Genomic DNA, 27,600 nt, shown 5'->3' with positions numbered 1-27,600 from the left:
GCATAGCGCCATAGTCAAATAATATTACAAAAAAATATTCATTTTCATGAAATCACATGTGCAATATTGCAAAACACAGCTTAGCCTTTTATTAATCCACCTGTCGTCTCAGATTTTGAAATAATGCTTTACAGCGAAAGCAATCCAAGCGTTTGTGTAAGTTTATCGATAGCATAACATTATGTACATTAAGTATTAAGTAGCTAGGTCACGAAAATCAGAAAAGCAATCAAATTAATTGTTTACCTTTGATGATGTTCGGATATTTTCACTCACGAGACTCCCAGTTACACAACAAATGTTCCTTTTGTTCCATTAAGATTATTTTTATACTCAATACCTCAGTTTGTTTGTCGCATTATGTTCAGAAATCCACAGGACAACGAGAGCGGTCACGACAACGCAGACGTATATTCCAAATAATATCCACAGAAACATGTCAAACGTTTTTTATAATTAGGTTGTTTTTACCTAACAACCTCAGGTTGTTTTTAAAATATATATTCGATAATATATCAACCGGGTGTGTAGGTTATTCAATAACAGCGGGAGAAACAATGGCCACTTTACTCAGTTGCGCAAAACTCACTCTGAGAGCCCCCACCTACCACTTTTGCAATGTGATCTTTCACACTCATTTTTCAAAATAAAAGCCTGAAACTATGTCTAAAGACTGTTGACACCTTAGGGAAGCCATAGAAAAATAAATCTGGTTGATATCCCTTCAAATGGAGGATAGGCATGCATAGGAACAGAGAGGTTTCAAAATAAGAGGCACTTCCTGATTGGATTTTCCTCAGGCTTTCGCCTGCAATATCAGTTCTGTTATACTCAGACAATATTTTTACAGTTTGGGAAACTTCAGAGTGTTTTCTATCCTAATCTGACAATTATATGCATATTCTAGTTTCTGGGGCTGAGAAATAGGCAGTTTCAAATGGGTACGTTTTTTATCCAAAAACAAAAATACTGCCCCCTACACACAAAAGGTTAAACAAGGAAGGCACATTTCAGTTGTACAACTGACTAGGTATCCCCCTTTGCCATCTGTCCCTGCGGTCTTGTTACCCGTTACCCTGTTTAAAGGTCTTACTCACATCGGCTATGGAGTGCGAGATCAGTCGTCTGGAACAGCTGCTTCTCTCATGCATGGTTCAGTGTTGCTTGCCTCAAAGCGAGCATAGAAGGAATTTCACAGGAATTTAGAGAACCAGGAGACAGACCACAGTACTGCAGCTCATCTACCATTTAACAGCAGCTCATCAAATACCACAAGAGCTTATAAACAATTTGATCCACTGAATATTAAAACTTTCCACACAGAACACGCATGAGTGCGCTCACACATACATACACACACAGTACACACGCAAAAATATGAGCCGCAGTTGTCTGACCTGCTTTACCGCAGTAGGTAGCTGCAGAGCTGAACAGTAACAGCAGCAACAACCCTGGCAGAAACTGGTGGAGTGAGAAACTGGGTTTGGTGGGACCCACTGGTCATGGATGATGCATCCAAACACCAGAGTATAAGGACAGGAAATGTGAATGTGTGTGTGTACTGTACGTGTAGTAGTGAATAGCGACATGACACTTACCAAAGATATTGGTGGAATGTCCTTTCTTGGCGAGAGGTTTCAGCTCGTTGTGTCCCCATCCGTACTGTCTGTAGCTGTCCCACGCATGCTTCATCATCTACAACATACACATGAGCAGCCTGGTTTAGACAAAACATCTGGTACACAATGAGCTGGTACACAAAAACAGTAACATCTTGAACTATGGAGTGGAGTTAATACCACCAGTTGAAGAGACCATTCCAACAGGCTTATCACAGTCAAATAAATGACTCATAATAGAACAAAAAAACAGAGATTAGCATGCACACACACAATCCTTTATCTTTTTTTCACCATCATTGCAGCCTCGCCAGGAGAGAGGGCGGCACAATACCTAGCCCTCTGTTCTGGGCGATGATGCTACTAAGAGAGACATCCCTGTGCCCCTTCAGCCAGTGCCAGTGCCCCCACATCCACTCAATCCCCTGACCCCCCCCGGGCTCCAGCCCCTGGTGTGGCCTTAACCCTGTCTGTTCTGTCACTCGGTTGCTAGGTCACTGCCCAGCAGCTCCCTCACCACAAGGCTGGGTGGACAGGACACGACAGTGTGAGTGTGTGTGCATGTGTGTTTATGCGTGCCGTGTAACTCCTCTTCAGACATTGTTAAATTGTAGCCGTGGGGCTTCTTCACTCTCAAAGCTTTGTTTTCCTTAGCTGTCTGGAGGCACTGACTAGACTTTGTGGATAAAAACACTGCTTTATTCTTAACATGACCTTTAAAAGAGAAGCCGTAAGAGCTGGACTGAGAATAAACAGAGAATAAAGAGGGTGAGCAGGATAAGAGCGAAAGAGACAGAATCGTGAGACAAGTTTTGACATTGGAGACAGTGATGCTGACGCGAGATGCACAACCAAGGGAAACTGTGAAGACAACACTATTGACTGGCAGAGAGTCACGCTTTCCCAAAGCTCTACTGCATGCTCACTACTTCCAACTTCCCTTTGTCTTATTAATCATCACCCTTGTCTGATGGGATCAGCTATCCCAGGAGAGCATTTCGTCACCTGGTCCTTCTGTCTGCCGGTCATGGCAGCAGTCTAAAAACCAGGACAGCTTTTCTTCCTGTACCAGCCATAGCCAGCTCTCCTCACAGAAAGACTAGGGCGAGGGAGGGAGCCAAGCCAATAAACCCGGGAGTTTTGTGTTCTTGGCTTGGTGACGGTCCATGACGCACGCCGTCTCCACACGCAGGAGAATAAATATAAATTACATTTACACACCAGGACAAAGCCACTTAACCATTGGCTCCCGACGACCAGGTAGATGTCCAATTGGCCGGCTTATCAAATAATGATTGGCCCATCTGTTGAGGAATATAGGATGTACAAAAACAGAATTTTCAAATTCTACACTGATGGAACATTTCATGAACATGAAACTCACTTAAAAGCCTAAAATCCCAGTCATTAATTGACTGTCACTTTTGTAGTACGGAGTCGGATCTAAAATCCAATAGCCAATGAAAAATTCTCCCTTCATGTGTGAATGTATGGTACGTTCCAACAGACGGTGCGCCTACAGGTTAGGTTACCTCCCTGAGCACATATTGAATGTCAGGTTCACTGAAGACATACAGACACGGCTCCCTACTCACTATATAGTGGATGAGCCCAGGTCAAAAGTAGTGCACCGTAAAGGGTGCCATTTAGGATGCAGGCCAGGAGAGTAATGTGTTAATTTATGTGGCAAGGGCAAGTATTTAAATTTGATAGGGTTTTGGTTGGCTCCGTTTGTCTGGTTTCAGCTCTCACACGTCCACATTCTTCACCAGCTTAGCTATGCCTCAGCTTCTTCACGGAGACCATGGGAGTACTGAGGGATTCCCAAATCACAACATGAGTGAGAGGAATAATGCTCATCAGCAAATAGAGATTCTGCACTCTGCAATAATACAGTGCTAGCTATGCTCCCAGCTGTGTTAAGTATGACGAGGTTTAAACTGTCTCATCAGGATTAAACAATATAATAAATTAAGTTGTATTTGCGGATTCTTCTCTTCTACTAACTAGTGGTGTCACGATACCAGAATTCTGAATTTGATACCAGGTTTAGAAACACGATACTTAATACCAAATTGATAACACGGCAAAAAAAGGCGTATTAGCTGTTCGGTTCTAATTTTCAGAGTAAAAACTCAACCACGTTTATTCTTCCCAGAGAGTCAATACAGCTGCATTAGACAAACACATTGTTCACACAAGCACTGATATTTAACCCTTTCTCCTATGCAGTCTCCTCCTACACATCTGCACAAACATCATCTTTACTGCTTGACAGGAAACTAAGTGATACGGCCATAAACTTTTTTCTCCCTTAAAGTGACCTGACCTCGACCCCCTTCATCACTAATCCATGGCTCTTTCCCGTTATCAATGCTGCCACATGTGATCGTTTTCCCTACACTCAGTACATTCCAAGCTTAATTGCATAGACACCATATACCTTCCTCCTACAGATAACCATTAACCTCTGGTGTAGACCCTCTAAATCTAAGCACTCACTATTTCAATAGGACACCTGATAATTAACCCTATCCCAAGTTGAGGAGTTGGTCTACGATGGATTCTGGGTCCAAAGATACATAATGGCACTTCATCTAGACTGATCTTTTGAGTTCCTTTGATATTTTTGAATGCATGCATTAAATTAATCAATTAGACAATCAATTTGACCATTTTTTAAAACAAATCTAACTACACTGAACAAAAATATTTAAAAAATACATGGAAAGTGCTGGTCCCATGTTTCATGAGCTGAAATAAAAGATCCCAGAAATATTCCATATACAAAGATATTATTTCTCTCATATTTTGTGCACCAATGTGTTTACATCACTGTTAGCGAGCATTTGACCTTTTGTCATGATAATCCATCCACCTGACATGTGTGGCATATCAAGAAGCTGATTAGAGAGCATGATCATTACACAGGTGGACCTTGTGTCAGGGACAATATAAGGCCACTTCGTAATGTGCACTTGTGTCACAACACAATGACACAGATGTCACGTTGAGGGAGCATGCAATTGGCATGTTGACTGCAGGAATGTCCACCAGAGCTGTTGCCAGAGAATTTGGCAGTATGTTCAACAACATCAGACCATGCGTAACTGCGCCAGCCCAGGACCTCCACATCCAGCTTCTTCACCTGTGAATCTGTGCTGAGGAGTATCTGTCTGTAATTAAGCCCTTTTGTGGGCCTGGCTCCCAATTCGGTGGGCCTGTGCCCATACCAATCCCACCCATGACTGTGTCCGCCTAGTCATGTGAAATCCATAGGTTAGGGCCTAATTTATTTTTAATTGACTGAGTTCCTTATATGAACAGTAACTTAGCAAAATCTTTGAAATTGTTGGATGTTGCATTTATATTTAGTATACATAACTTATTTATTTGAATGGTAAATCTCTATTGATAAACTGGTTAAAATCAAGGCCTATTCACAATACAGGTGAATGCAAATTCAATAGTAGTGTGTGCATGCATTGAGTTAGCTTATTTCACGAGGCTACAGATGAAAAACAAGTCTGCTTACCTTCCATTTGGGCCTTAATTTATTGTAAAGGTAAACAACATTTGCAAAGATGAAGCCTCCACCGGTATCTTCTTGCATTGTGGTGTTCTAGCCTGTACTTCACATTGTTTTGGGAACAGTAATGAGCAAATTAAAATTTCTACATGCCATGTGGCATTATTCTAGTGTGTTCACTTCTGTCCAGCATAAGTGGTGATGCAGCCTGGACTCAGTGGTTCCTCATGGCAGACTAGCACTAATGGGGCAGGGACATCGCTGCATTAAGAGACTTGATCCTCTCTCAAAGTACACAATGTTTGACACTTGATATTTATACTCTAAGTAACAACATTTCTAGTGGTCTGGGGCATTCAGTGGTGGGGAGGGCGCTTGTTCCAGAGCCGGGAGCCGAGACAACAGAATGCTTGGGCACCCATTGTTTTTAGGCGTGTCTTTGGGACTGCAAGGAGTCTGACTGGCTGTAGTGGAGCGGGTCAAGAGCTGGCTCGATAGCTGTAGTGTCCAGGTCCAATGCCAAGTTGATTTATTGCGGTCCCAGCAGAGCTCAGCCTGGGAATTAGGCATCAGAGATGGATCCAGGTTGACAGTGGAGTGAGGTGGAGAGAACACCAGATAGGAGATTAGCAGGTGATCAGCAATGGAATCGTACATGTATATTTCGACACATTAAGTCTTTCAGTTTGATGGCAATTTTAACATAGAAAAACTGCTAATAAAACAAGTGTCTAATAAACAAAAAACAAAACGGTTGGCGTGAGAAGTGGCATCAATCGTGCTGGCATCCTCACGTGTGGCATAGAAAATAAAAAAATAAAACTTGTGTTCTACCCTTTTACATTAGAATTTTTTCAAACATTCAACTTCTTATCTAGCCCCATCCCATATCTCTCCCACCATCACACTATAAAAGCTATCCTGGGTAGTGCCACCCTCCAACAGTCTAGTAGTTAAACAGCCCACATTGAGATCCCTCAGTCTCCCTCTGTCAGTGCCTGCCTTATCCTCCTGGTGTTCATTTTGTGCTCCATTGGACTTCTCTACTCTTGGCTTTTATTCCCAGTGACTGTTGGAGGCGTTCTGCTTGTCGGTTAGCAGCCATCCCGCCTGCCTAACTCTGGGCTTGGTGAAGGGAGCATAGGGAAATGACAGCTTGCGGTGGGGTGCTCAGTGTCTGTTAACTGAAACACACGCGCCACAGAGATTATGAAGACAAGCACACAAACTGTGTAAGAAACTCACAGTCAACCTTGTGGTTCTGGCTATGTTGGTTTTAAAAATGGCAACTTGCAACACCAAGTTTGTGGGCTTGATTCACACAAGGGACACATACACTAAGGGTACAAAGCATTAGGAACACTTGCCCTTTCCATTACATTGCCTGACCAGGTGAAAGCTATGATCCCTTATTGATGTCACTTGTTAAATTCACTTCAAATCAGTGTAGATGAAGGGGAGGAGACAGGTTAAAGAAAGATTTTTAAGCCTTGAGACATGGATTGTGTATGTGTGCCATTCAGAGGGTGAATGGGCAAGACGAAGGATTTGCCTTTGAACAGGGTATGGTAGTAGGTGCCACACGCACAGGTTTGAGAGCGTCAAGAACTGCAACGCTGCTGGGGTTTTCACTCAACAGTTTCCTGTGTGTATAAAGAATGGCCCACCACCCAAAGGACATCCAGCCAACTTGACAAAACTGTGGGAAGTATTGTGTCAACATGGGCCAGCATACCAAATTGAGGCTGTTCTGAGGGCAAAACGGGGTGCAATTCAATATTAGGAAGGTGATCCAAATGTTTGGTACACTCGGTGTATCCTGGATATAGCCTGTGTTAACTAAGTCACAATGGATAAAAGCATCCATTTAATAACCATCATTATCTTGGTCTGTCTAGCAGAGGCTATGCGGCTTTTGTCTTGCGCTGACATTGCTTATGTTAACAATGTTAATATCCACACCAGGATAATTACATAGTAATTTCTACCCACTATCTATCATGGTGTGGACCATAATAGACCATGGAAGATGTATTAATCACGCCACCTTCTATGCCACCTTCGACCTTGGCTTGGAACGGACTCCACCCCCTCTGTCCATCCATTATCACTGAGAAGTGTATATCTATCCAGCTCTTGGAGCTGATGAAAACAGCAGATTTTACTATTAAGATTTCTGGAGAATGTCTGACAGATTCATAACCAGTTCTGATATATGTACACACTGATGTGGAAGGAAAGGTGGATTTCATCATCTGTGCCTTAAAGGACACGTACCCTTGTCATTTGAAGTCGGCGAGCTCTGGTGATATGATTTTTGTTCTAAATATCTGATGTTTTACCTGTTGTGAGCTGAGGTCTGGGCACGTTGCATGAAGACATTATTTCCCCGGCTGATAACTTTTCCACAGCGCAACATTGCAGGGGGACATTTACTTTTAGAGTAAATCACTTCTCTTGGACCACTTCTTGGAGAAGCAAGGGAGGGAAGGGAGAGATGAGGGAGACCGAAAGAGAGAAGCACGCAAAAAGAGCACTACAGAAAAAGTATCCAAGCAGTGGGGCGGCAGGGTAGCATAGTGGTTAGAGTGTTGTACACTAGTAACCGGAAGGTTGCAAGTTCAAACTCCTGAGCTGATAAGGTACAAATCTATCGTTCTGCCCGTGAACAACCCACTGTTCCTAGGCCGTCATTGAAAGTAAGAATTTGTTCTTAACTGACTTGCCTAGTTAAGAAAAGGTACAAATAAAAATAAAGGAAGAGGGATAGAAAGAGGGGGGATTGCAAGAGCAAGACAGACGGAAACAGAAAAAGACAAGAGCAGGTATAGATAGGGTGATGGGGGTATGACTCAGTGTGACGGAACAGAACCTACCTTAATCCAGTTGAATGATGTCTAACAATCAAAGTTGCACCCCCACCCACAGGTTAGACCAGAAGCGGTTGTTTACTGGACTATTTCCTGTTCCTGCATAACTCAGGCCAGGGGAGGAGGACAGGGACGTGGGTGGACAGCCTATAAACTGAGAGGTCCGCAGTGCGGCTGGCCAGTGCTCTCTCTGCCTTCCTGTCTCCCGTTCTGGGAAACATTGCCCACTAGGAGCTCTGCTCTGACCTTCACAATGACAGCCAAACTCTGGCCCACCAGGCACCTATGTCCCGCATCCTGCCCGGGTCTGTCAGGACACAGCCTGCCCTCAACCATCACCACCAGGTGATTCACACAGCAGAAGCTACCCCCCACCACCGCACCATGCCCTGTAAGTCACACCTGCTGCCAAATATTCATAAATCCATGGGAGTCACAGTGCTGCTGAGGGAGCAGGACCATTTCTTCTAGGCTGCTGCCATTGTTTAAATCAACTTAGCTTGAGAGGCGAGGGGAGCTGCAGTGCTTTGGAGTTATGAATGTACTGCCCTGGATAACCTCGAGTCACCCTGATTGATTTAAAAACCTCCCTCCATCCTCCCCCCTCGAACAGATCCTATCTGCTCTAAAGGACAGCCCTTCACAAGATACACAATGGCAGTGAAAATGTGACAGATCTGCGCTCCACTGTAAATACATTCATGACACCCAGGGTGACAAATTGATTTTAAAAAGGAGACAGTAAAGTAGCTCAGATAGGACCTGAAGCTAAGAGCTGTTTAAGGGGCCTAACAAATAAAGAGGATAATACAGCTGCTACTCCATTGTAACATATGGTGCTCTCACACCTATCTAGCCACCTAGAACACTCATCGTGGATTCAGACCCAGTCACAATGAATTAATGTGGAAGCACAACAAGCACTGAACTGGTCCCTGTGCTCCCCAGTCCTCTCCCCCCAGGGCTCCCAGTATCCCAGGCAAAACCCCAACCTCTATCGATCCCAGAGAGCCGTGCCAACAGTGAACAAAGACACTCCACCTCCCTGCTAAGTCGGTCCCTAACGGAAGGGTGAGGACCACGGATATACAGGCTGTCCGTTTACAGACGCTCCCTGACAAGCCTATAGTTCAAATCACAGAACTGGAGAGTTCTCCTGTCATTGAGAGTTTCAAAAGGCATGCATACACAGAGAGGGAATGGACATCACAATCCATTTCCAAGTACAGCTGATTGAGTTGGAAGGATACTAAAATGGAATATTACATCGTAATGATGAGATTGCCCGGGTCAGGGAAGTAGAAATACTATACAATGGGGAGAACATCACATTTTATGTGGCAGCAGAAATTAACCAGTAAACATGTGAAACTAAGACAAAACCTCTCAATTTCTACCCCTCTTCTTGCTATCCATGAAGGATCAATTATTTTCCATTTTTAGATATTTTTAGATATTATCTAAAAATGCCAACATTGGCATCGGCCCAATGTCTAGTTTAACGCCGATGAGCAAAACTAATGTCAGAGCTGGCGTGAATACCTATATAATTCATTGCCCTTGACAATCAACCATTCTCTGTCGTGGATGATTATTTTTATTTCACCTTTATTTAACCAGGTAGACTAGTTGAGAACAAGTTCTCATTTGCAACTGCGACCTGGCCAAGATAAAGCGTAGCAATTCGACACATACAACACAGTTACACATGGAATAAACAAAACATACAGTCAATAATACAGTAAAACAAAAAGTCTATATACAGTGAGTGCAAATGAGGTAAGTTAAGGAAATAAATAGGCCATGGAGGTGAAGTAATTACAATATAGCAATTAAACACTGGAATAGTAGATTAATCTTCTGCCAATGTGCAGGTAGAGATACTGGGGTGCAAAGGAGCAAAATAAATAAATACCAGTATGGGGATGAGGTAGGTAGATAGATGGGCTGTTTACAGATGGGCTATGTACAGGTGCAGTGATGATGTTGGCTTTCGCCGACTGGTCGAGCATCACTACCAATTAAGCGCCATTTTTCAGCTGCTGCCTTACCGGAGTTACACAGTATTGTTGAAACTCAAATCCATGATGCATCACTGCATCACTGCTTCCCGACTGACATTTGGACCAGCGATGTCAGCCCCATGACTATTAGGAGCCTGACAGCACAGTGGGTCCACGAGGATTTCCTACTGAGGAAAGCAGTACTGCATGCTCAAGAATGTGCTGGGTCTTCTCATACTGCTGCTGCCATTTCAGTGGCATTGAGAACATGTTTGAAACATGAACACTCCTAGCTCCATTCGAACAACTGACTTGAGAAATAAGCTCAACTGTGTCTGCAGCAGACGCGATACCCTGTCATGACATTGAAAATCCTGCTGAACAAAAATGCTGACACAGAACATCGGGTTAACTTGGAAAAGTACTTGACTAGAGGCTGTGAACAAGCAATTCGGTGGTATTCTCTCTGAGCCTCTTTACTGAAGACTGATCTCTTCAGCGGGTCATATGATTGAGTGTGAAGGTGAACGGAAAGGCTCTGTAGCAACGAACTGCCCTTGCCGTCTCTGCCTGGCCGGTTCCCCTCTCTCCACTGGGATTCTCTGCCTCTAACCCTATTACAGGGGCTGAGTCACTGGCTTACTGGTGCTCTTTCATGCCGTCCCTAGGAGGGGTGCGTCACTTGAGTGGGTTGAGTCACTGATGTGATCTTCCTGTCTGGGTTGGCGCCCCCCCTTGGGTTGTGCCGTGGCGGAGATATTTGTGGGCTATACTCGGCCTTGTCTCAGGATGGTAAGTTGGTGGTTGAAGTTTTTTTTTTATCCCTCTATTGGTGTGGGGGCTGTGCTTTGGCAAAGTGGGTGGGGTTATATCCAGCCTGTTTGGCCATGTCCGGGGGTATCATCGGATGGGGCCAGTGTCTCCTGACCCCTCCTGTCTCAGCCTCCAGTATTTATGCTGCAGTAGTTTATGTGTCGGGGGGCTAGGGTCAGTCTGTTATATCTGGAGTACTTCTCCTGTCTTATCCGGTGTCCTGTGAATTTAATTATGCTCTCTCTAATTCTCCCTTTCTTTCTTGGAGGACCTGAGCCCTAGGACCATGCCTCAGGACTTCCTGGCATGATGACTCCTTGCTGTCCCTCGTCCACCTGGCCGTGCTGCTGTTCCAGTTTCAACTGTTCTGCCTGCGGCTATGGAATCCTGACCTGTTCACTGGATGTGCTACCTGTCCCAGACCTATTATTTGATCATGCTGGTAATTTATGAACATTTGAACATCTTGGCCATGTTCTGTTATAATCTCCACCTGGCACAGCCAGAAGGGGACTGGCCACCCCTCATAGCCTGCTTCCTCTCTAGGTTTCTTCCTAGGTTTTGGCCTTTCTAGGGAGTTTTTCCTAGCCAACGTGCCTCAACACCTGCATTGCTTGCTGTTTGGGGTTTTAGGCTGGGTTTCTGTCAAGCACTTTGAGATATCAGCTGATGTACGAAGGGCTATATAAATAAATTTGATTTGATACTGTGTCGCCACCATGCTCGATGCAAGGTACTTCAATGCAGACAAGAAACAGGGTTTACGTGAAACGTTACAGGCACAGCTGGACAAGATGGAAACGGACACAGTGACCGGGCACACTGAGTGCACATGAAATCCTGGTTGAACAAATGAACGAAATAGCACAGCAAGTAAGTGAAATAAATGTTTTTATTATGTTTTACTGGTAATGGGGACATAGGTAAACACCAACAAAATAACTTTATTGGCAGTGTGTGTGTGCGCTTCAACTATTTAACTGTACTAGAATGCTTAAAAAGGCTGCTAAAATGTTAAATATCGGTATCGGGTTGTTTTTTTGCAAGGAACTTATCGGTATCGGCCATAAATGTCATATCGGTGCATAGTTCAAACATCAGAGACAACACTGATATGAGCTACTGTGGAAACAGTCCTGAGGTGAGTGGCATTGTGGGTCTTTCTTGTCCTCTTCAAGTTTCTCCGTCACACTCATCGGCCCATCACCATGCTACTCGTTAGGCCTATACTTAACATTTAGCTGCTGTGGTTTGCCTGGAATACAGACATGTCTTTTCACCACATCCCTTTTCACCATCTTTCCATTTAAGAGAAGTGCTAAACGACAGCAAAACAGTCATGGAATCATGTTGCAAAACACATCCACACTTACCGATAGGGCAGTGGCGGTCAAGCGACCACTGCCACCGTAATAACGGTTTGAATTCGGAAAAAAAAAAACAAGGAACAGTCTATGTTACAGGAGAATCGGACTCAAAAGCAAGAATGCCCGGCCTGCCCACCTTCATTCAGCTGTTCGTTCCCCCCAAAAATGTATTGATGTTATTTAAAAAAGTTATTTTATTTTAAATAAGTTTTCATGATGGTAGTCATCTATAACTGTCAGTTACATGATTATACGGCCAGCCCTACTTACCAACTCATACATATACAGAGGTGTATTCGAGCAGAGAGGATACTGTTCAAATATAGATCCACGACATCTATACATAATATATAGAGGTCTAAATTCTCATGAATCATGGATTCTGGTCACCGGGTAGTGTTTCTCTTCCGGGGATATAGGGCTGTATTGGATGGGCATAGCTTACGACAGTGTGTATCACACAGATTAGAAACCTAGATTGGCTCTCTGAGATGAGTCGTGTTAGATGTGGAAAGGGGCCTATAGCATAGTGCTGTGGCCAATGGATCTTATTTTCTCATTTACTCTCTAGATACTTATTTCACAGTTTCACAAATAGTATCAAATGGTGAAGAGGAAGGTTCATCCTTAAAAAAAATAGATACATATCAGTTGAACTAGACTATAGCTTTGGATGTAAACCCTATGAGAAATAAGAGTCGTTACACAGTGTTAGAATGAGTGTATGGCAGATGGCCATGCTGGAAGGAAGCTTCAGAGAGCGAGAGAGCTTTACGATGCCCTAGAGGAGACGAGTGATATTCATGGACACACGCAAAAAGTCATAACGCATTAAATGTAACTATTTTTCTAGATAAATACAACAACAAAACATTTTTTTTTTATCGACAGTTACTTCCCATTAGCGGCAGTGCTCTAGACAAAAAAAAAGTGCCAAGCAAGACAACTGAGATGGTAGCCTAGGATTTAAAAAGTTGGTCTAAGCTATTTCAAATAACATTTCCAGGAAATGCATAAGATATTTGGATGTGCAACATGTCAAAATAAGATCTAGAATTATCAGACTTCCTTTTGGCTCTTCAGAGAATCTTTGTGCATATTGGCCTATATTATTCACCACCTGGAAACGCAAAACACTTAACTCGATTGCTAACTAGCCTACATGGCAGACGTCCTACAAAAATATTTCAGCGCAAGGCCGAGGCTACTTGATGTGGACGAGGGATAGGCAACTAGCGGCCTGGACCCTTTTGTAGGCCCTCGGATCAAACCCTGCACCCCCCCCCCAAACTTATTTTTGAGTTAGAATAGTAAAATACACAAGGTGCAATTTTGAAATTTGGTTGTACATCAGCAGTTTCTCTTGTCAGGTCAGTCAGAGTCACTTAATTAGCCCATGTAAGCTAACATGTTTTAGATTGTTAAGATAGCTGGCTGCTAGACTAAACGTGCCATGGTCAAATAATCGTCCCCATTGTTCATCAGACATCATATAAAACTGCACAAACATTTTTCTCCACCATATGACAAAATGTTTAGAACTGCAGGAAATGAATTGTGAAACTGCACATTTCCCTCTCTGGCCCATTGCAAAATATAATTAAATGAGTTATACCATTTCCACATCTTCATGGCAAAATGTGTAGAATTGCAGCAAACTTATTTTAAAAAATGCAACATTTCTCTGTTCCATGACATGTGTACAATTAAAGGAAATTACTTTTAAGAAATTATTACATTTTTTATATATATACACAATGGGGCAAAAAGTATTTAGTCAGCCACCAATTGTGCAAGTTCTCCCACTTAAAAAGATGAGGCCTGTAATTTTCATCATAGGTACACTTCAACTATGACAAAATGAGGGAAGAAAATCCAGAAAATCACATTGTATGATTTTTTTATGAATTTATTTGCAAATTATGGTGGAAAATAAGTATTTGGTCAATAACAAAAGTTTCTCAATACTTTGTTATATACCCTTTGTTGGCAATGAAAGAGGTCAAACGTTTTCTGTAACCTTGTGAAGACTTTTCACACACTGTTGCTGGTATTTTGGCCCATTCCTCCATGCAGATCTCCTCTAGAGCAGTGATGTTTTGGGGCTGTTGCTGGGCAACACGGACGTTCAACTCCCTCCACATATTTTCTATGGGGTTGAGATCTGGAGACTGACGAGGCCACTCCAGGACCTTGAAATGCTTCTTACGAAGCCACTCCTTTGTTTCCCGGGCGGTGTGTTTGGCATCATTGTCATGCTGAAAGACACAGCCACGCTTCATCTTCAATGCCCTTTGCTGATGGAAGGAGGTTTTCACTCAAAATCTCACGATACATGGCCCCATTCATTCTTTCCTTTACACGGATCAGTCGTCCTGGTCCCTTTGCAGAAAAACAGCCACAAAGCATGATGTTTCCACCCCCATGCTTCACAGTAGGTAGTATGGTGTTCTTTGGATGCAACTCATCATTCTTTGTCCTCCAAACACGGCGAGTTGAGTTTTTACCAAAAAGTTATATTTTGGTTTCATCTGACCATATGAAATTCTCCCAATCTTCTTCTGGATCATCCAAATGCTCTCTAGCAAACTTCAAACGGGCCTGGACATGTACTTGCTTAAGCAGGGGCACACGTCTGGCACTGCAGGATTTGAGTCCCTGGCGGCGTAGTGTGTTACTGATGGTAGGCTTTGCTACTTTGGTCCCAGCTCTCTGCAGGTCATTCACTAGGTCCTCCCGTGTGGTTCTGGGATTTTTGCTCACCGTTCTTGTGATCATTTTGACCCCACGGGGTGAGATCTTGCGTGGAGCCCCATATCGAGGGAGATTATCAGTGGTCTTGTATGTCTTCCATTTCCTAATAATTGCTCCCACAGTTGATTTCTTCAAACCAAGCTGCTTACCTATTGCAGATTCAGTCTTCCCAGCCTGGTGCAGGTCTACAATTTTGTTTCTGGTGTCCTGAGGCTGTGGCTGACTAAATACTTTTTTGCCCCACTCTACATATAGATTATGGGTTAAACTTGGAACATTGTTATACTCAGAATTATAGTATACAAGGAGTGAAAGAGACTGGTTTTTACATCAGAATTGAATGGTTATCTGTAGGAGCCAGATGGCTTTGGAATGTGTTAGGGGAGACGGGTGGAGGTCTTAGGATTAGGCCTCCAGAGGGTTGAGGTCAGGTCCAATCCCCAAAAGGGAGAAACAATGGTTAATTATCCTATCACTCCATCTTCCTGTCGGACCATAACAGATGTAAGGATTGGAGAGGAGGAGGAGTGCCTAAATTGGGAGAATATATACACTTGTGGTGGTGGAAACATGTGTTGTCTGAATGCGGCTGTATTGACCCTCTGGGCAAAATAAACTTGGTTAAAAACCTTCAGAAATGTCCGTTGAGTTTTTACTTTGAGAATTAGAACCTAACACACACACACACACACAGCTGAGGGGGGGGGGGGGGGGGGGGGGGTAAAATCCTCAATTTAATTTAGGGCCCCCAATTGGCTATGGCCAGCTCTGACTGCATGTGTGATTATGGATGTGGATACGCAGACCCCACGAGCCACTGTGGCCCCTCATGATAAGTTTTTTTTCGTGGCCCCTACCCCCATCAATGTTACCCATACTTTATGTAGGCCTATTCACTGCAAAAGGTATGCTCCACAGGTGCATCAAAACCGTACTACACAATTGGTGCCATGAACTCAATATTAAGAGGTGACAAATATTACATCCTCACAGAAAGCTGTGACTCTACTCTAACTAGAACGGTCATATGCTTGTGCTTTTCAGAATGCATCTCTCCCTCCTCTATGCACACAGCGGTTAGAGGGAGTGAGAGCCAGCAGCGAAAAAGGCAGATACTTTCATAGCAGGAATCAACATAATGCATATACTGTATTAGTGTTAACAAAATAATGGCTCTCAACAATCTATAGGAACGTTGGGTAACAAGTTATTTGGATAGTCTTACTGTAGATGGTCTACAGCAGCCTTTCTTAGTGTGTGTCGCAACCTGTTAATGGTGGGTCGCAACGTGTAATTATTTCATTACTGGAATTGATTTGGCCAAGTGCAACTGCGCTCTCGGTTCAGTGCGCTCTCCACTTAGCAGCTGTCTCTGCTCAGTTTGGCAGCTGCGTGAGTGGGAGATGCCTGTGTGCTTCGCGGTTTACCTGATCTTTTTTGTGCAGTTCTCTTTAAGATCACTCCGCGAGACACGCTGTAGCACTGTTGTTCAGCAACAGATGATATGTTGTCAGCCACTGTTATTCCCACACGCCATCACTCACCACTGTCAAACGGACTCATGTTAGCCACAAGACCTAACTGAGCTCAATCATCATGAAATGCAAAAACATCGATTAGTTTCTCTTTTACACAAACTTTGAGAAATAACGAGCAAATGAGAAATAACGAACAAATGAATAAAGCGAAACGTCCTGACCGAACACAGCACGATGGTAAACCCAGGGAGTTCTTTCAGAACAGGACAGAATGCTTCAGGAAACAGTTCTACGCTATTCCACATCTCCATCTAAGTGCTATCTTTATGGGCCCATACATCTCTGTACAGGCAGCATTTAGATCCCCCTTTTTTTAAAGGCCTACTTTAGCTATTGATTTATCTGGGCTTTACAGTCACAGTATCCAGCTCCATGGGGAATAACACTAGAGCCCGACCGATATATTCGGCCGATATTAGTCGTTTACGGGAATTATCTGGATCACCATTTAATCCACTGAAAAGGACAGATAATATTTGTGCTGAAGAGGGCGCTCTTTACATAGCCCTATCTTATTTGCCTTGGCATGCTACAGCAAGACTGGACACGATCACCCAATGCAGTTACACTAGTCAGAGAGGAGAGTTAACTGTTAACTGTTACGACGGTGCTGTTTCTACGAGTGCTGAGTATATAGAAGATTGACAGCTCAATAAAATGTGAACTGTCCATGTAATGTACTGTTACATGAAGTGCCATGGTAGGGTGTTGGTTAAGCACTTTCAACTCTGTGGTAACGTTAACATTACAGCCCTTTAGTGAAGCCTGCAAAATGTGGTGTTATATTTGCTGTTTGCGAAGGTTACTCCTCCAGTTACTCATATGTTTTCAGAGACAAAAATAACAGCAGGTTCAAAACGAGCACATCGCAGCTACGTTTTGATGTATGGGTTATCACTTTACGCCACTCCATTCCCATGACAAGTGCTCGGGAAACTAGCTGTATGAGAGTACTTGAGGATTAGTGCCATCTGGAATCCTTGGGACACCTCCCTAAATCCTACACTTAACCCTTACCTAAGCCGTACCTTAACATAACCATTTTAAAATGCTTACTTCAATGGGGTAGTGATATTAAGGATCCCACATAGCAAGGACCGTTCACTAACACTTGGCACTAGAGGCAGAACAGCATATTTCGTGATACGTTTCTCCTTTCAAGTGACAACTGCCATATTTCAGTGGCTACAGGGCTGCAAACAAAGAAAACGTAGCTAAATATTAATACATTGAAAATGTGTCCTGTCGTTCTTGTCTAGCTGCCTAGCATGAAGCAGCTCAGTCTTCAGTCTAGGAATTTATTTTTGCTGGAATCAGTGCAGTTTATCGTCCTTTCACTAGAGTAAGTTTTTCCATTCGAAAATCTAGTCTTTCTGGTGCTCCTACATTTTATGTGGTGCTCCTAACTTTTTAGTTCACGAATTCAAAGCTTGCCTAATAATTTTGAATTATTCCGCAATCTGAATGTTGTTTTTGCCTACTGTTATCATTTTATTATCCACTTACATAAATCATGTTTCATTCACAACTGTACAGGTGTGATCTACTTTTGGGATAAACCAAATGACCATAAGAAAACAGCAATGCCCTCATTTGTCAAAAATAAGTTAACCAAATATCAAAAATGCTCAGCTTCCAAATCCATTAAATGTTTCTTAAATTTAAGAAATCTGCTTTGAGTATTTTTGTATTGCTGTTTTAAGCACAATCCATACAGAAGATATTTTTATTTATTTTATATTCCAGCTATTATTATAATTATCATCAGCAGATTCCACTCTAAAAATAGATTCAAAAATCCCATAATCGGTCGAGCTCTAAAACACACAAGCAGAAATTATAACCACTCACTCAACTGTGATAATTTTCTTAATTTATGGTCTAGAAATGTAGGTAACAAAATCATTCACGCAAACAAATTCTAATAAATGCAGAATAACATTTATAACATTTATAACATAGTATAACTTTTCCTATTTTTTCTAAAAACACCACAATGCTATAATCCTAACCAACCAAAGATCACTATTTTCCTCTGTATCAAATAACACCCCCCCCCCCCCCCCCCCAAAAAAAAAAAAATGTACTGTCTTTTTCCTCCACTCAAAAGGACTCCTCAATCTTCCTCATGACGAAAGCATATCGGCTACATGACCAGCCCTTTCATAACCAAAGTGGAGGGGAATAGTACACTCTTTTCAAGCTAATGGAGGTCTAGCATGTCAGCTCTGGTCCCTATAGGAAATATGAATATGGTGGTGGCGATTTGGTATATGGTGGGAAACTGAACTTTGAAGAGGGTTGGATATCTAGGGACAGGCTGAGTGACATAGGGTTAAAAAAAAAAAAAAATCTGTTGACAGTTCTCCAGAAATCCTGGTTGGAAGATCTCTGGAATTACGAGGAATAAGCAGGAAATCCAGGAATCATTCAAATAGAATTTCTGGAAAACCATGGAATTTTGGGAACGTTACCAGAATTTTGCAGTACCCCAGTGACATGACAGCATGATCGCCACCCTACTTTGAGGAGTAGCTACATGAACCCATAAGTGATTTCTGTCTCCACAGATCAAAAATCAAAATGTCACATGCGCCAAATACAACAGGTGTAGACCTAACTGTTACTTACAAATCCTTAACCAACCTTGCAGTTCAAGAAGAAGAGTTAAAATATTTACCCAATAAAATAAGTAAAAAATTATAAAAAGTAACAGAATAAAATAACAATAACGAGGCTATATACAGGGTCAATGTGCAGAGGTACAGGTTAATCGAGATAACTTGTACACAAAATAAATAATCCAGTGGATATTTTATTAATTGTTCAGCTTGGGGGTAAAGAAGCTGTTGAGGAGCCTTTTGGTCCTAGTCTTGGTGTTCCTGTACTGTTTGCCTTACGGTAGAAGAGAAAACAGACTATGTCTTGGGTGACTGGAGTCTGACAATTTTATGGGCTTTCCTCTGACACTGCCTATTATATAGGTCCTGGATGTCAGGAAGCTTGGTCCGAGTGATGTACTGGGCCGTTTGCACTACCCTCTGTAGCGCCTTATGGTCAGATGCCGAGCAGTTGCCATACCAGGCGGTGATGGAACGAGTCAGGATGCTCTCGATGGTGCAGCTGTAGAAAGTTGAGGATCTGGGGACCCATGCCAAATCTTTTCAGTCTCCTAAGGGGGAAGAGGAGTTTTTGTGCCCTCTTCACGACTGTCTTGGTGTGTTTGGACCATGTTAGTTCATTTGTGATGTGGACACCAAGGAAGATGAAACTCTCAACCCACTCCACTACAGCCCAGTCGATGTTAAAAGGGGGCCTGTTCAGCACGCCTTTTCCTGTAGTCCACAATCAGCTACCTTGTCTTGCTCACAATGAGGTTGTTGTCATGGCACCACACGGCCAGGTCTCCGAAGTCCTCCCTATAGGTTGTTGGTGATCACAGGGCACTGACCTGGCTAGTGGCTCGCTACATTACCAAGTAAACACAGAGCAGGGACGTACAGTATACAGTGATGTTATTGGTTGGACAGATGGTGTGCCTCATTTTCATTCTATTAAACAAGTTAAACAAGTCCTGACTGTAAAACATGCAAGTAAAAAAATACAACATTTTGCAACAGTGCGACACAAATAGCAATCCTCGTGATTAAAACATTATCGTCGATGACAGTCGGCCCATGTTCTATAGAGATATGACTTGTGCTCACAGTCACAAAGCAATCGGGTGGCCACCGTATAGCTATTAGCGCTCCTCATTTGGGAGTTTATGGCAGCATACTTTGAATGATAATTATGTGGGAACAAAAGGCAGGTTGGAAGACAAAGGCAGGTTTAGAGTGAATGGGCTGGCCCTGTGCCGCAGTAAGTGTTCTGAAAGGGATTAAACAAGGTAATTATCTCAGAGAATGGATGGATGGGGGAAAGGAAAGCGGTCTCAGGTTGGCTCTGACTGTCTCCACTTAGCACCTCAGAAATAGCAACTGAACGATCAGATCGAGACACAGGACATAGTTGAGAAATAGGGGCAGGTAAAAGATAACGACGTTGCAGAGACTCTTAGTTACCACCCCAAGACCCTTCTCCCTCTCACCTCTCTGATCTTGTCTCGTTTCTCCTTGATGTCGGGCTCCCCGGGGTCTCCATCGTTGACCCCCACCACCTTGGGCATGGGGACCGGTGGTAACGGCTTGGGCCCCTCCTTCTTCAGGTCCTCCAGCACCTTGCTCTTCTCAGTCTGGATCTCAGCCCGCAGCTCGTCCCGGGACATCCTCAGCTTCTCCTTGGCTTCCTGCAACGCCCGCTCGTGGTCCGCTCGGATCTTATCCCTCAGGCTCTCCGCCTCCTCCCTAAAGAGAAACAGGAAGTCAGCTCACAGATTACAACACAACCAGGAAGTAAATGACATCAAACAGCTTGAAATATTAAATATAGGTTTAACATTGTATAACTAAGTAAAGATCTGGGCCACATGTCAAGGCTTATTCCCTAAGGCCATATTCAGCCTACTGTGGAAAAATAAATAAAGGAATCAAAAGCCTTGACAAAAAAAACAGTCCTCTTAATCCCTTTTCTCTTGCGGTTCTATAATATACTAGATATGTTAGAACTTATAAAACACCTCCACCAGTTCTCAGCTGTAAGGGCCCTGGAGATGCGGGCTGTGAACTGGAGGGCTAAACCCTGACAGAGCAGGGGACTTGCGTGTGTAAGAGAGAGGGAGAGAACAGGACAGATAAAAGCCAGCCGTGAGTCAAAGTGCATAAGAGCAACTGCCACACAGACAAAACACACAGTACAGCCTGAGCTGTAGGCACAGGAACAGACAGCGAGCCAACATCTCTAGCAGTACTGCGATAAAAGAAAGCATGAAATTGAGAGGAGAGCGCGAGATGAAACACAGCCAAAAAAAGGGGTCAGGTGGATACGGAGGCGTGCTCTGATGAGATCCGCCATCACGGCTCACTTCACCAATGATGAGCCCCCAGGCCGGCAAATAGAGAGCCGCACAACGGGGGGGTCAGAGATCAGATCACTTACTGTAGCAGACAGAAGACATTTCATCGTGGCCATTAAAACATTAAAAGCCTATTTATGCTTGATCCGAAAAAGTGGTCTGAGGCTCCATATGGAGGATATGATGCAATGGTGGCATGCAGAGATCAAATTGAGCTCCTTACCACATCACCATGCGCCTCCCAAATGTTATAACAATGCAGAGGGCTCCGTATAGCTCCGTATTGACATTATTGGTTGACGGTAGGTGGGGGCGGGAGGTCCTGTATAAACACACTCACTTCCTTGACATCTTCCTTCACAACAGCTCTGCGAAGCGCAAAAATCATGAATGCCCTGACTTCTGCAGGGGCCGTATCCCCGTAAATGTTACACGGCTAATGCAGACATGGGATTGAACATGAAGCGACATTAACTCACCAAGACAGAGAGGCATTTTAGATGAATTACCCTTCATTCATTCAAAGTGGACTGGCTCCCAGCATAGACAGTGATCCTCATGGTTATGAAATAAAACTACGGTTCCCTGATGTGGGTCTATCCACAACCCAGGGCCAAAATAACAGCACCACACTACTTACATTAACCCGGGCTTCAGAACATTTATGTCGATGTGCATGTCGGTCTCCATACTATTTGATAGGAAATGGGTTTACACATTGATGAGGTTTGTGTGTGTTTAGAACTGACTCAGTCCAGACACACACACTGTACTGGCATTTCTAACCCACCAGAGGGCTGGAGTCATACGCGTCGATAAGTATGCCCTCGCAAACATGCATTAAAATATGGTATTTAGTGGGTTATAATGTGCAGACTGACTAAATCGCTGAGAGGTCATAAGTGTTTACGTGTGTGTGGGGCACGGCAGCGTGTAATGAGATGGTGTTTTCAGCCCACACCTTGCTATAACGGCTCCTAGTGAGACGGAAAGGCCAGGATGACAACATGAAACACCAATAATACGGCATTACTACACAGCCCCGGGGCTAATGGGCGGAGTCAACATCTGACTCAATTATGATGACAAAGACATGAGCCCAGGCCCCAGCAATCAAGCCTGCCTCGGCTAACGTTCCTGTTCCCTTCAGCAGACAAGAGAAATCGCATCCACCTTCCTGATTAGTGCCTGCAGTCATGTGCATCGTCATAGTCACTTCCTGCTTTCATTAGCCTCTTCCAATGGCATCTCATATTCTATTGTTACAGGAACATTTGGTGCTATGTCTGTGTCAAAAGCCATCATCAGCAACGGTAAAAGGCAGAACACTGCCATATCGCGGAAAAGAATATTAACCATGGAAACAATGACTGGCAAAACGTAAGCAGCAGGGTGTAACCATGGTAATGCTAGAACACTTGCAGCCGGTCTATGAGAAAAGATTGTCAAGACTGCACCACGATGTAATTACTACTATGCGTTGGATGTATATAGTTCACTGGGGTATTTGGAAAAAGCCACGGGATGGTTTTTCAATACCGTCAACTATTTTTTATACCTTTGAATATTTGTATCAACGTTGAGGAAAATACCTGCAGTGAACTTGAGAAATACGTTAGGATATAAAGAACATTAAGTTAATTTCATCTGTCACATTATTATGTAGTTTGTTAGTCCCCAGGAGGGTTGCACATTTTGGGGAATATTCAGAGGAAAGTTTCCGTGGGGAAAAAAAAGGGAATTACCGGGAATATGTCCAATATTAATACCATTTAAATGTAGATGTTTTTGCATTGGATATATTTACCATATCATATGGAGACAGAAACATGAACATTTTACCTTATCATAAGTAAATTGCAAATGATTAAATCCTTCCAATAGAAAAAAATTGGTTTCAAATTGAACTTTAATTAAATGAGTTGACTCTACATGGGATGATTTCACTGAACAACAAAAGAAAGGAAATATTGAATGATCCATCGCATCTCCCAGAAATGTTTTCAACATACATCTGTAAAATGATAGTGTAGAAACTAAAGCTTTGCTTGTATTCCTCTCAGGCTTCCATGTCTTCTCCCTGGACCTCCTCAATGTCCACCTCTTGAACATCAGCCTCATCTTCCGTCACTTTCCAACCTTAAGGATGGCTCGTTGTCAGGCTAAAAAAAGCCTCAAATTTGCCCAGATGGCCACCAATGTTTCAACGCTTGTATTGGTCAGCCTGTTGCGTGCTTTGGTGTGTGTTTTTCCAAACAAGGACCAGTTGTGCTCTATAACCCACTAAATACCATGACAATCATATTTCAACCCACCAGGGGTGACACAAACCTCAGAAATAACGATATAATTCATGCCTTACCTTTGAAGATGTTCTGTTGGCACTCCAATATGTCCCATAAACATCATAAATAGTCATTTTATTCGATAAATTCCGTCGTTATATCTCCAAAACAATCATGTACGTCATAAAACATTCACCCCACCCAGCATTGTAATCAAAACTTTCCAGAAAGCATGTAGTCCTTGGCTCAGACAGTGTAGTCGTCTGGGCTCAATAGCATCTCATTAGAGTGCAAGATTTTCAGAATCAGCTGTACATGTGATGGAAGAATGCAGAGGGTTGCAATTCCATTGAATTGGGGACAGTTAAACCAAAATATGCCACAAGACCTAGAATTGCCTTGTGTAGCCCACAAAAAAAGGTTCCCTGTTTTTTGACAAATTTAGGAAAGATTCCCAGGCTTAACTTCCCATGGAAAATATCCAGAAATTTACCGTAAAGTTACGACCATTCACAACCCTAGTCATGTGGTGTTGGTTTACAAGCACACAACGACAAGAGACCGGAGCCTTGAGTAACTCACTGTCGTGCAGCATGCACCAGGTGACCTAATTCCAGTATGGGATTCACAACTAAAATGTTTGTCAGCTAGATATCTTACAAATATTAAGTTAAGTCTAAAATGGGCAAAATGCTGTGCAGTTGTGCATTTGGTTTGCTAATTTAGTAGCTAGTTGGCTAAATGTTTAGCCTCTTCCAAAATCAAGCATTCGCTTGGTAACAGCAGTGAATCCCCTCCTGAATCAAGAGTCTTTCTGGCTAATATTCATTTTGTGCGTGCAGCAAACTGAGTAGCATGAGTTACTTGTAAAATTTAGGTCAGAAACTGTACACAACGCTTGTTAGAATTTAGTGTTGTCTATAAGGATTCCTTAATACATTTTGTTAGCATTTTGGTAAATTACGTTTTTTGGGCTTTGAATATTAGCAAGTACTTTAAATAAATACCTGCAGTCAACTTCTGCAATAGGTAACAGATAAAGCAGAATGTTAATTTTGCATTTAGCTTTTTCCTTATGAGGCTTACCGGTAAGAGTTGCCCAAAACAGCAGTTTGAGCCAGCCACGTGTGTTTGTTTACAAAGAAGCATAATGAGAAAAATGGGAGATTCGTGAGGTAAGTCACTCCTGCAGCGCAACTTAAGTGAGGTGATCGAGTTACACTTGCATGAAATTCACAAGTAATGTTTGCCAGCTACACACACACACACACACACACACACACACACAATACCAGTCAAAAGTTGACACCTACTCATTTTTATTTTTACCATTGTCCACCTTGTGATGTCTTTGCTATTATTCTACAACTATGAAATCATGTAGAAATGTAAAAATGTAAAAATCTATTTGAGACGCTTCAAAGTAACCACCCTTTGCCTTGATGACAGCTTTGCACACTTTGCATTCTCTCAACCAGCTTGGGGTAGTCACCTGGAATGCATTTCAATTTACCTTTTTGGGATAGGGGGCAGCAATTTCACTTTTGGATGAATAGCGTGCTCAGAGTGAACTGCCTCCTACTCTGTCCCAGATGCTAATATATGCATATTATTATTAGTATTGGATAGAAAGACTGAAGTTTCTAAAACTGTTTGAATGATGTCTGTGAGTATAACAAAACTCATATGGCATGCAAAAACCTGTGAAAAATCCAACCAGGAAGTGGGATATCTAAGGTTTGTAGTTTTTCAAAGCTTGGCCTACCGAATACACAGTGTCTATGGAGTCAGGTTGCACTTCCTACAGCTTCCACTAGATGTTAACTGTCTTTAGAAACTTGAATGAGGATTCTACTATAAAGGAGGGGCTCATGGTCTCATGAAGTGTGCTCCAGACAGAGTTACCTCTCGTTTCAGTGCTTTTCTTCAGACATAGGAATTCTCCGGTTGGAACATTACTGATGTTTTAATGTTAAACATCCGAACGATTGATTCCATACATCGTTTGACATGTTTCTAAAGGACTGTAACGTAACTTTGTGTTTTTGTCTGGATGAAGTGCTTGCGCATCATGAAGATGAATTAGTGGGCTGAACACGCTAACAACGGCTATTTGGACATAAATTATAGACTTTATGGAACAAATCAGTCATTTGCTGTCAAACTGGGATTCCTGGGAGTGCCTTCTGATGAAGATCAAAGGTTATTGATAAAAATGTATCCATATTTGTGACTCCTATCTTTGGCTGGAAAAATGGCTGTGTTTTTTTGACTTGGCTATGACCTAACAATCATATGTTGTGCTTTCGCTGTAAAGCAGTTTTGAAATAGGACACGATGGGTAGATTACCAAGATGTTTATCTTTCATTTGCTGTATTGGACTTGTTAATGTGTGAAACGCCTGCACTAGAAAGGTTAACAGGTGTGCCTTGTTAAAACGTTAATTTGTGGAATTTCTTTCCTTCTTAATGTGTTTGAGCCAATCAGTTGTGTTGTGACAAGGTGGGGGTGTTATACAGAAGATGAGGTAACTCTCCGGCAGAGGATAAGTTAGAGTTAACTGCACCTCAGATTGCTGCCCAAATAAATGGTTCAGAGGTCAAGTAACAGACACATCAACTGTTCAGAGGCTGCGTGAAATCAGACCTTCATGGTCGAATTGTTGCAAAGAAACCACTACTAAAAAGGAAACCAATAAAGAAGAGACTTGCTTGGGCCAAGAAACACAAGCAATGGACATTGCACACACCACCAACCGCCGTGTCTTGTGAGACGCAGAGTAGGTGAACGGATGACCCAGAAGCATGGAGGTGGTGGTGTGATGGTGCTTTGCTGGTGACACTGTCAGTGATTTATTTAGAATTCAAGGCACACTTAACCAGCATGGCTACCACAGCATTCTGCAGTGATACCCCATCTCATCTGGTTAGCGCTTAGTGGGAAAATCATTTGTTTTTCAACAGGACAATGACCCAAAACACTCCTCCAGGCTGTGAAAGAGCTATTTGACCAAGAAGGAGAGTGATGGAGTGCTGCGTCAGATGACCTGGCCTCCACAATCCCCCGACTTCAACCAAATTGAAACGGTTTGGGATGAGCTGGACTGCAGAGAGAAGGAAAAGCAGCCAACAGCATATGTGGGAACTCCTTCAAAACTGTTGGAAAAGCATTCCAGGTGAAGATGGTAGAGAGAATGCCAAGAGTGCGCAAAGTTGCCATCAAGGCGAAGGGTGGCTACTTTGAAGAATCTCAAATATATTTTGATTTGTTTAACACTTTTTTGGTTACTACGTGTTATTTCATAGTTTTGATGTCTTCACTATTATGCTACAATGTAGAAAAAAGTAACAAGAAAAACTGAACGAGTAGGTGTGTCCAAACTTGACTGGTACTAACATATGTGGAAAAAGTACCCAATTGTCATACTTAAGTAAAATACAACTTAATAGAAAATGGCACAAGTAAGTCACCCAGGAAAATACTACTTGAGTAGAAGTCAAAAATGATGTTTTGAAATATTTAAGTAACAAAAGCAAAAATAATTTTTTGCATCACAAATGGTCTTTTTGTTCGATTAATTTCGTCGATATCCAAAATGTCCATTTATTTGGCGCGTTTGATCAAGAAAAACTCCGCTTCCAATTTACGCAACGACGCTACAAAATATCTCAAGTTACCTGTAAACTTTGCCAAAACATTTCAAACTACTTTTGTAATACAACTTTAGGTATTTCTAAACATATATAATTGATCAAATTGAAGACGGGATGATCTGTGTTCAATACAGGAGCAAAACAAACTGACGCTAGTTCTGGTTTACGCGCCTCTATCAAAAGGTACACATGAAGTGACGTTCGTTCTGAGCTA

General features: G+C 42.6%; 1 protein-coding gene across 4 annotated transcripts in view; it reads right to left on the bottom strand.

The window, feature by feature from the left end:
* Positions 1-27,600, bottom strand: part of LOC135519158 (mannosyl-oligosaccharide 1,2-alpha-mannosidase IB) — a 126,425-nt gene that overhangs the window by 78,181 nt on the left and 20,644 nt on the right. For 3 of the 4 annotated variants that reach the window (XM_064944236.1, XM_064944238.1, XM_064944237.1), the window contains exons 4-5: positions 20,584-20,839; positions 1,599-1,695 (exon numbers count right to left, since the gene is read on the bottom strand). In XM_064944236.1, coding sequence (XP_064800308.1) covers positions 1,599-1,695; positions 20,584-20,839 — 353 coding nt within the window. Of the gene's footprint in view, positions 1-1,097; positions 1,171-1,598; positions 1,696-20,583; positions 20,840-27,600 lie in introns of those variants that run through there. The other variant, XM_064944239.1, reaches the window with a different exon arrangement.

Source organism: Oncorhynchus masou, chromosome 29, assembly GCF_036934945.1.
Source record: "Oncorhynchus masou masou isolate Uvic2021 chromosome 29, UVic_Omas_1.1, whole genome shotgun sequence".
Lineage (NCBI taxonomy): Eukaryota > Metazoa > Chordata > Actinopteri > Salmoniformes > Salmonidae > Oncorhynchus > Oncorhynchus masou.
Note: the sequence above shows the minus strand (reverse complement) of the source record. Positions and strands in the feature narration are given on the sequence as shown.